This window comes from Glycine max, chromosome 7 (assembly GCF_000004515.6).
Source record: "Glycine max cultivar Williams 82 chromosome 7, Glycine_max_v4.0, whole genome shotgun sequence".
NCBI lineage: Eukaryota > Viridiplantae > Streptophyta > Magnoliopsida > Fabales > Fabaceae > Glycine > Glycine max.
In genome coordinates this window covers 35,237,202-35,248,647 of record NC_038243.2, presented here as the reverse complement: position 1 = coordinate 35,248,647, position 11,446 = coordinate 35,237,202, and the positions used below count along the sequence as shown (strand labels likewise).

General features: G+C 35.8%; 1 protein-coding gene across 1 annotated transcript in view; it reads right to left on the bottom strand.

Moving 5' to 3' along the window:
* LOC106799309 (2-oxoglutarate-dependent dioxygenase 19) overlaps positions 1–11,446 on the bottom strand; it is an 80,631-nt gene continuing 69,185 nt past the window's right edge. The window contains exons 5-6 of the mRNA XM_026129127.2: positions 637–964; positions 1–246 (exon numbers count right to left, since the gene is read on the bottom strand). Coding sequence (XP_025984912.2) covers positions 1–246; positions 637–964 — 574 coding nt within the window. The remainder of the gene's footprint in view (positions 247–636; positions 965–11,446) is intronic.

Here is an 11,446-nt window from a genome sequence, read left to right as displayed (position 1 = left end):
TCAGATTTTAACTTTGTCTAGCACAGCCTTCCCATTAAGCCGGTTGCTTCTCTGAAGTTGCATATAGTCTGTATGTTTCATCCCAACATACGCTGCTGGATTCCTTTGATTGTCTAGTAACTCATTAGCTGGTTCCACCACAGTGTCTAAGGATGGTGCAATTACTACAGCTAAGGACATTCTTGTAGCTTTGTTGCTCACAACTGCTCTATGTAATACACTCTTGTACTTGCCATTGCTCACAACCTATTGTAAAACCAAAAGAGTTAGAGGTTATCACATAATGAAAATCACTGTTATAAAGTAAACAAAATAAAATATGAACTAAAATATAATTTTGGTTTCTTATCTGAATTTTTGGTTTCAGTTTGGTTTTTTAAGTTTAAAAAATTTCACTTTGGTTGCTTAAAGTGTTTCTGTTAGACTAAGTTGGTCTTTTTGTTAATTTATCAGAGTGAGTTGGTCAACTTAGCAATATGTGACCAAAGTTCACACCATTCATGCCAAAAAAACTAATGAAATGACCAATTTGATACTCATTAGACTAAAGTGCTTGAAACCAAAAGTTGAAATGAGGGTGTAAAACTATATTTTAGCCTAAAATATGCTTTAGCGATCAGGGTTTTTGCTGTGTACCTCAAGGTGATCAGACACAAAGACTAACAAGCAGTTTACAGTTGAACTGACATTGATCCACTTGCCATTGTGGAGCACTTGAAGGCCACTAACCCCGTTCTGCATGAGGAGGTTCAAGAGGCCATGATCAGAATGTGGGGGTATTCCCATTGCAAGTTCAGGTTGTGGACAAGGTGGATACATATTTGCTGCTATCATTTGCCAACCAGAATCTAGGTTCATTGTATCCTCTATGTAATTGGCTTCCAATCCCAAGCTTTCTGATATTCCTTTTAGTAGTTCCTTTCCCACTTTCCAGGTTCTTCTACAGTACTCTGCTGATGTATCCCTTCAACAGCAAAACATGTTAAGTTTAGCATACCGAATATCTTATCCTAATGGTTAGTACTTACTACTTAGCACACATTTCTCTGCCTTGCTAGCACATATAGATTTGAAATATGTTCTTAATTTGGATTTAGAATTACAATTATATATTTATCATGTTTTTATGATTTTTTTTATAAATATCAAATTTTAAATTCCAACTTGCAACTTCAACTTTTAGTAACTTCCCCTTCCAACTTCCAACCTGCATTTTCAACTTTCAACTTCCAATAACTTTCATTTCCAACTTCCAACTTCCATTTTTAAATTTCAACTTCCAATAACTTCTACTTCCAACTTCCAACTTCCAAATTTTAATTTCAAATTTCAAATTTTAATTTTCAATTTTCAAATTTAACTTTTCAAATTTCAATTTTCAATTTTAAATTTCAAATTTCACTTTCAAAATTTCCTTTTCTAAATTTGAAATAGTTTTCTTAAAACATGAAACTAATTTGAAAAATTTAATAGATTCTTTAAAAACAATCAAAAACTCAATCAGGAACAAACATCAAAGACAATACAATCAAACACACAATAAAAAATACAATCAATCAATCATCAAACACAGTCAATCAAATTCAATCACAATAATCAAGAACAGTCTAAACTCAAGTAGAAAACAAGCATCAAAAGTAATCAATCAAAGACAAGTGACTTGTTGGTATCATTTGATATTACTTGTTGGGGTTGTTGATCAAGTGACCTTTGTTTGTTGTCTCCATATATCGCATATTCACTTTTCTTGGGGAGAAATGTGGCCTTCGTTTGCTGTCTCCATAAATCACATATTCATTTATCTTGGAGAGAAATATGAATAAACTTTGATGCATGCCATGTGTTTGGAGAAATTGCTATCAATGTATTGACTTTGCTCTTCTCCATTTTCATAGTCTTTCATCATGATACCCAGACTTATGATTTTCTTCTCTAAATCACTTGAATAATTTATGACATTATCTTCCCAATTGATATATCCTTTCTTTTCTTTCTTCTCTTTGAAATTCATCTTGTCGGATTTTTCCATTCTTCTTTGAAACACAGGACAATTGAATCTCATGTGCCCAAGTTGATCGCACTCAGCATTTTGGGGCTAAAGAGGAACCTTCTTCTTTCTTCTTTCATCATCATCTTCTTTCTTCTCTAGTTTTTTTTATGTAGTTGCATTTCTCTCTACCATTGTAGGAATAAATGAATCAAATTCAATGGCTTCCCGTATCTTTAGATCTATGGCTTCTATAATGATCTGCATTCGGGTTTTCCAATAATGATAACCCTCACCATTGAACATAAGAGCCTATTGATATAATTTTTCTCAAAAAATGGAAATTTGGATGAGGCCATATCTATTCTTGAAGTTTTTAAACTTTATACAAGAATCCCGCTCTAATACCACTTGTTGTTCTTAAAAACTCTGAGCAAATTCGTGTTCTAAGTCACATATATATAGACCATTGATGGTCATGTAAAAAACCATTTGAGAAGTTGTGACTCTTAGAAATATTTTTCTGAAAATCTTGTCTGGTAATCGATTACAGGATTTGTGTAATCGATTACAGCTTTTAAAATTTGAATTAAAACGTTTATTAATTGCTGGTAATCGATTACCAATATTGTGTAATCGATTACACAGTCTAAAATTTGAATTCAAATATTTAGTGGCTGTTGTAAATCATTTTTGGCCACTGGTAATCGATTACATCCTCTGGTAATCGATTACCAGAGAGTAAATTTCTTGAAAAACACTTTTTAACTTAAATTACTTGGCCAAACCTTTTGCTATATCAAATAGGAATTCCCTTCCTAAAATACTAGTGATCATCTCGATGTTGTGGCTTGTATTCTTGAATCATTGTCTTGAATTTAAACTTGAAAAGCCCATTTGCATTATTTGCATCAAATCATCATGATCATCATCAAAACACCAAAGACATTTGCTTCTACAATCTCCCCCTTTTTGATGATGACAATATAAGTCCTGAAATCAAGATTCAAGCAAGCAATGTATATATATAAAATTTGCGTTCACTCCCCCTATGTTTTGGAATTGATGATCACGTTTTGGAATTGATGATCACTTGATTTCTAAGTTTTTTCTAAGCCTTTCTACACCCCATTTTTCTCCCCCTTTGGCAACATCAAAAAGCCAAAGTACTTGGGAATCAACACAGATATAATAATGAAGTGGAAATAGAGTAATTACAAAGTATAAGGCATACCCAACCAAACTCATAAATAAGACATAACCAAACCAGAATCCAAACATTTCAAAATTCAAAAACCACATAGTATCAAAGCATAAAAGTCTGAAATCCAAATACTACAAGATACATAAAGTACTGAAAATAATAATCTAAGTAGCATAGCCAAAATACACGGCTTATAAGAGACATAGATTTAGAAACTAAATTCTAAGAAGGTGGAGGTGGTGGTGGAAGATTGAAACTCTGACGAATGTAACCCACATCCTCTTCAAGCTGTGTGAGGCGAATATCCATGCCGGCAAAGCGTGTATCCAATGAGTCGAAACGTTCACCAACATAAGAACGAAGACCCCGTAATTCGGAAATGACTTCATTCATGAGTGTTGAATCATCTCGCTGAGGAGGAGGTGAAGGAGTACGCTCATCTCGAGGAGGGAGTGCGTCTTTCTTCAGCCATTGACCATTCCGATCCTTACGGTATCCAAAGGAAGTCACTGCACCAGCACCAATTGCAAAGGAACGCTTGACTTGAACAAATGGTTCATCATCAAGCAGAATTTGAAAATGACACAGAAACAAAGTTATCAATTGAGGGTAAGGGAGAGGTGCATTGGCCCGTAATGCCTTAAGCATTCGGTACCGAACCAAATGGGCCCAGTCGATCTGACGACCGGTAAGAAAAGCCCACATCAGAATCAAATCCTCCTCAGAGGCTTGTGCTAAATTTGAAGACGGGGGAAGCAAAATTCTAACAATGATATAGTGCATGATGTGATTATCAAAAGTTAATGATCCGGCCAGCAATCTACCGGTCATTTCAGCCTGGTCATTGCAGACCATGCGGCGAGCATCATGACTAGAATAATCAAATTTCCAGTCATCAACAATGGTGCCCTCAAAAGGTGCACCTTGACTGGGTAAATGAGTTAAAGAAAAGAACAATGACTGATCAATGATCATAGGAATACCATGCACCTCAGAGGAAATAATGCCATCCTGAATTTTTAAATTGCAGTAGAAGACCTTTACAAGTTCAGGACAATGTGGCAATTTTAATGACATGAAATCAACCAGGCCAGAATTTTGAAACACTTGATAGCAATCAAACATTTCATCATTAAAGAAATCTACGTCTAGGTACTTAGGGTCTAAGATGATCCTAGAAGAAAATTGAGAAAGGTACCGTAGACGCTGATCATCGGATGAAAACAAAGTGGATGATCTTGGAGATGACAAAGAGGGATGAATAGGTGCTGTGGGTACTTCGGATGGTCCGTGGCGGCGATGGGCAGCAACAGCGGCGATGGAGGATGATCCCTTTCTCTTCTTCGATGGTTCTGCCATTTGATGAAGTTTCAATGGATTTCAATCGGTGGAAGTGAAAGAGGAGTGAAAAAGAGGAAGATTGGGCTTTACGGGATGTGTTTTGGTGAAGATTTGAGTAAGATACGAAGGTTGGAAGATTTAGGGATGGAGGAGGCGTGAGGGGAGGCCTTGGCTGCGCATCAACACTGATTTCGTGAGTATTTATAGACGAGGACGAGTTGTAATCGATTACAAGGCTTGGTAATCAATTACAGGAGTAATAAGCCTTCTGATAATCGATTACAGGATGTTGTAATCGATTACAGGCTACCTGTTCTTGTGTAATCGATTACTCTGAGTGGTAATCGATTACCAGAGCACAAACTAGGCTAGTTCCTCTAAAATAACCTATGTTTATGCTAAATACATCTAACACTATCAATCATCATCACTAATATGTATTTAATTCATTCAAACAAGTATTAATCAAACAATTTGTTGGATCGAGTGGCCTCAGAATAATTAAGAAGGGGGGGGGGGTTGAATTAATTATTCCTAAAACTTTACCAATTAAAAATTACTCTTTTAAGGCTTTTACTTTTGTTGTTAAGAGAATATGGAGTAGAAGAGAAACTTAACAGAAAGTAAAAGCGAAAATTAAATGCACAGCGGAAAGTAAAAGAGTAGGGAAGAAGGAAACAAACACACAAGAGTTTTTATATTGGTTCGGCAATAACCCGTGCCTACCTCCAGTCCCTAAGCGACCTGCGGACCTTGAGATTTCTTTCAACCTTGTAAAAATCCTTTTACAAGCAAAGATCCACAAGGGATGTACCCTCCCTTGTTTTCTTTGAAACCCTAGTGGATGTACCTTCCACTAGAACTGATCCACAAGAGATGTACCCTCTCTTGTTCTCAGTCAAACCCAAGTAGATGTACCCTCTACTTGTACCACAAAGGATGTACCCTCCAATGTGTTAAGACAAAGATCTCAGGCTGTTACACCTTTGATACTTTGTGAATGGGGATACAAAAGAATTCTCAGGCGGTTAAACCTTTGAACGATTTTGTATTAGGGAATGGGAAGAATCAAAAGAATTATCAGATTGTGTCATTTTGAATTCTTTGACAAGGGAGATGGGAGACACAAAAGAATTCAGGCGGTTAGTCCCTTGTTCTTTTGGAAAAGAGAGAAGAGAGACACAAAAAGAATTCAGACAGTTAGTCCTTGGCGAATTCTTTTTGGCAAAGGGAGAAGAGAATGAAAAGATGAATAACACAAGTTTTCAAGGTTTGGAAAACCAGAAAACTTCAGAAAGCTTTTGGTACAAAGAAGAAGAAGAAGAACTTCAAAGAGATTTCAAGGCTTGTAAAGGATTGTTTGAATGAATTGGAAAAGTGTTCAAGATTGGAATAAAATGTAAAACAAAGCCTTGCTTTTATAGACTCTTCATGTCTGGTCAAGAAGACCATTTAGAAGAGTTATAACTTTTAGAAAAACTTAAAACCCATTTGAAAAAGTCAACACCTTTTTGAAGAGTTACATCTTTAGATTTTTCAGAAACAAACACTGGTAATTGATTACCACATATGTGTAATCGATTACACAAAGCTTTTGAGTGAAACAATGTGATTCTTCACTTTTAAATTTGAATTTCAACGTTCAAGAATACTGGTAATCGATTACCAAAACATTGTAATCGATTACAGCCTTTTGAAAATATTTGGAACGTTGTAAATTCAGTTTGAAAACATTTTCAAACTCATTTTGCTATTGGTAATTGATTACAACAATATGGTAATCGATTACCAGAGAGTAAAAACTCTTTGGTAAAGGTTTTGTCAAAAACTCATGTGCTATTCAAAGTTTTGAAAAACTTTTTAATACTTATCTTGATTGAGTCCTTTCTTTATTCTTGAATCTTGAGTCTTGAATCTTGATCTTGATTCTTGAGATCTTGAATCTTGAATCTTGATTCTTGTTTGTAGGCTTTCTTCTTGAGTCTTGAACTCTTGACTTGTTCTTGATTCTCTTGAGATGTTCTTTGATTCACTTGAGCTTTTTGTTCATCACTTTTGTCATCATCTTTTGTTGTCATCATTGTTATCATCAAAACACCTTTGAATCATTGTTGATTCATCATGAAGCTTTGCTTCCACACAATTAACACACACCAATCAAATATAATCAAATACTTACAATTAAGCACAATCAAACAAAAGCAATCATCAAAACATAATCAAAAACAATTATAAAAGACAATCAACATAACTATCAATAAAAAACATTAATGAAAATCAAATATTTAAGGAGTAAACAAGCATCAAAAACTCAATTTGCAAAATCCTTATAGATTTTGCAAGTGTTTGGTCAAGGATTTCTTTTGAGAGAGCATTTGACAACGAAGTTCTTTTGGAATCTCTCTCATTGTCTTTTGAGAGGATAAGACATTTTTGCCAAGCAAAAATCTCTCTTTAATTTTGTCCCAAGTCACACATATATATAGGCCTTTGATGGCCATTCAAAATTCAAATGATAAGATGTGACTGTTGGCGATATTCCTTGAAAATTCTCTCTGGTAATCAATTACAGAATTAGTGTAATCGATTACACAGTTGTTTTTCTTGAACAGTTGTGACCCTTCATTTAAAATTTGAATTCCCAACGTTCAGAGTCTCTGGTAATCGATTACATATGATGTGTAATCGATTACACACTTTCAAACCATTGGTAATCGATTACATGTGCCTTGAATGACTTGAAACCTTTCATTGTGAGGCAAGGCTTGATCTTGAAGAAATCTTGAATCAAGGCTTTGTTTGTTGAAACAATCTTGTATTAATCTTGAAGCAAAATAAGCCTTGTTTGATTCTTCTTTTGACATCATCAAAATCATGTATACATATATTCACATTCTCCCCCTTTTTGATGATGACAAACATGTGATTTCTTCTCAACACCATCAAAGCTTGCATGATTTACATTCTCCCCCTTTCTCAAGCAAATTCTTAATCCTTCTTGACATCATCAAAATCTTCATGATTTACAGTAGCAAATTAGAATGACAATAACTTTTAACTCGGATGTCCAATTGAATCCTGTAATATATCGAGACGCTCGAATTTGAAAATAGAATCTCTGACCAAATTCAAACGACAATAATTTTTTAGTCGGATGTCCGATTGAGTCCAGTAATATATCCAGATGCTCAAAATTGCAAACGTAACCTCGTAGAAAATTCAAACGACAATAACTTTTAACTCGGATGTCGAATTGAATCCTGTAATATATCGAGACGCTCGAATTTGAAAATAGAATCTTTGATCAAATTCTAACGACAATAACTTTTTACTCAGATGCCCAATTGAGTCCCGAAATATATCCAGATGCTCGAAATTTAAAATAGAGTCTCCTAGCAAATTCAAACAACAATAAGTTTTGACTCAGATGTTCGATTGAGTCCCGTAATATATCGAGACGCTCGAAATTGAACATGAAAGCTCGTAGCAAATTCCAACAACAATAACTTTTAACTCGAATGTCCAATTGGGTCCCGTAATATATCGAGACGCTCGAAATTGAAAACAAAAGCTCTGAGAAAATTCTAACAACAATAACTTTTTACTCGGATGCCCGATTGAGTCCCGTAATATATCGAGAGGCTCGAAACTGAAAATAGAAGCTCCTAGCCAATTCAAATGACATTAAATTTTTACTCAGATGTCCAATTGAGTCCCATAATATATAGAGACGCTCGAAGTTGAAAATGGAAGCTCGTAGCAAATTCAAACGACAATAACTTTTTACTCGGATGCCCGATTGAGTTCCATAATATTTTAAGATGCCCGAATTTGAAAACAGAAGCTCCTTGCAAATTCAAACGACAATAACTTATGACTCAGATGTCTGATTGAGTCTCATAATATATTGAGACGCTCGAAAATGAAAACAAATGCTCTGAGCAAATTCTAATGACAATAACTTTTTACTCGGATGTCTGATTGAGTCCCGTAATATATCGAGAGGCTCGAAACTGAAAATGAAGGCTCGTAGCAACTTCAAACGACAATAACTTTTAACTCGGACGTCCAATTGAGTCTCGTAATATATCGAGACGCTCAAAATTGAAAATAGAAGCTCTGAGGAAATTCTAATGACAATAACTTATTACTCGGATGGCCGATTGAATCCCGTAATATATCGAGACGCTCGAATTTGAAAATGGAGTCTCCTAGCAAATTTTGACAACAATAACTTTTTACTCGGATGTCCGATTGAGTTCTGAAATATATCGAGACGCTCGAAGTTGAAAATGGAAGCTCGTAGCAAATTCAAATGACAATAACTTTTTAGTCGGATGTCCGATTGAGTCCAGTAATATATCGAGACACTCAAATTTAAAAATAGAATATCCCAGCTAATTCTAACGACAATAACTTTTTACTCGCATGTCCAATTTAGTTCCAAAATATATCGAGACGCTCGAAGTTGAAAATGGAAGCTCGTAGCAAATTCAAACGACAATAACTTTTTATTTGGATGTCCGATTGAGTCCCGTAATATATCGAGATGCTCAAAATTGAAAATGAAAGCTCGTAGCAAATTCAAACAACAATAACTTTTAACTCAGATGTCCAATTGAGTCCTGTAATATATCGAGACACTCGAATTTAAAAACAAAATCTCTAAGCAAATTTTAACGACAATAAATTTTTACTCGGATGTCCAATTGAGTTCCGAAATATATCCAGATGCTCAAAATTGAAAATAGAGTCTCCTAGCAAATTCAAACCACAATAAGTTTTGACTCGGATGTCCGATTGAGTGCCGTAATATATCGAGACGCTCGAAATTGAACATGAAAGCTTGTAGCAAATTCAAACGACAATAACTTTTAACTCGGATATCCAATTGAGTCCCGTAATATATCGAGACGCTTGAAATTCATAAGAGAAGCTCTGAGCAAATTCTAATGACAATAACTTTTTGCTCGGATGACCGATTGAGTCCCGTAATATATCGAGAGGCTCAAAATTGAAAACAGAAGCTCCTAGCCAATTCAAACAACAATAACTTTTTACTCAGATGCCCGATTGAGTCCCGTAATATATCAAGACGCTCGAATTTGAAAATAGAATCTCCTAGCAAATTCTAACGACAATAACTTTTTACTTGGATGTTCGATTGAGTTCCGAAATATATCGAGATGCTCGAAGTTGAAAATGGAAGCTCGTAGCAAATTTAAAAGACAATAACTTTTTACTCGGATGCCCGATTGAATCCCGTAATATATCGAGACGCTTGAATTTGAAAATGGAGTCTCCTAGCAAATTCTAACGACAATAACATTTTACTTGGATGTTCGATTGAGTCCCGTAGTATATCGAGACGCTCGAAATTGAACATGAAAGCTCGTAGCAAATTCAAACGACAATAACTTTTAACTCGGATGTCCAATTGAGTCCTGTAATATATTGAGACGCTCGAAATTCATAAGAGAAGCTCTGAGCAAATTCTAACGACAATAACTTTTTACTCGGATGCCCGATTGAGTCCCGCAATATATCGAAAGGCTCGAAATTGAAAATAGAACCTTCTAGCCAATTCAAATGACATTAAATTTTTACTCAGATGTCCAATTGAGTCCCATAATATATAGAGACGCTCGAAGTTGAAATGGAAGCTCGTAGCAAATTCAAATGACAATAACTTTTTAGTCGGTTGTCCAATTAAGTCCCGTAATATATCGAGACGCTCGAAATTGAAAATGAAAGCTCGTAGAAAATTCAAACGACAATAACTTTTAACTCGGATGTCCAATTGAGTCCTGTAATATATCTGATGGAAGCTTGCCATTGGGGCTTCTATGGAGGCTAGATCTGTGAGCTTCAATGAGGTCCTTTAATGGTGATTTTCCACCATGGAGATGCAGCAAAAGACAAAGGAGAAGAGGTGAGAGGAGGCGCCATCCACTAGGGAATAAGCCATGGAAGAAGGAGCTTCACCACCAAGATGAGCCCTGGATAAGAAGTTTGGAAGGATGCTTCAATGGAGGAAAAGAAAGAGGGAGAGAAAGAGAGAGGGGGGACCACGAAATTGAAGGAATAAAAGAGGGAAAGAAGTGGAACTTTGAAGTATGTCTCACAAGACTCTCATTCATCAAAGTTACAATAAATGTTACACATGCTTCTATTTATAGACTAGGTAGCTTCCTTGAGAAGTTTTCTTGAGAAAACTTCCTTGAGAAGCTTCTTTGAGAAAACTTCCTTGAGAAGCTAGAGCTTAGCTACACACACCCCTCTAATAACTAAGCTCACCTCCTTGAGAAGCTTCCTTGAGAAGATTCCTAAAGAAGCTAGAGCTTAGCTACACACACCCCCTATAATAGCTAAGCTCACCCCCATGCCAAAATACATGAAAATATAAAAAAAAGTCCCTATTACAAAGACTACTCAAAATGCCCTGAAATACAAGGCTAAAACCCTATACTACTAGAATGACCAAAATACAAGGCCCAAAAGAAGGAAAAACCAATTCTAACATTTACAAAGAAGAATGGATCCAACCTTGACCCATGGGCTCAAAAATCTACCCTAAGGTTCATGAGAACCCTAGGGCCTTCTTTAGTAGCTCTAGTCCAAGCCTCTTGGAGTCTTCTATTCAATACCCTTGGGGGGTAGTATTGCATCATCCCCTCCACCTTGGAAAGGATTTGACCTCAAATTCCGAGGTTCTTCATACTCTAGGCTCCTTCCCTCGACACCTGTAAAAAAAACATATGTATTAGTGGTGTTGGGTATGTTAGAGTAGGGTAAGGTCTGAAAATCCCTTTCATGGACATCTTCCCATGAGGCAACATGGTTCCTCACCAACTCAATGAGTGGTGCTACAAGTATAGAAAAATATGGGACAAACCTTTTGTAAAAGTTTGTTA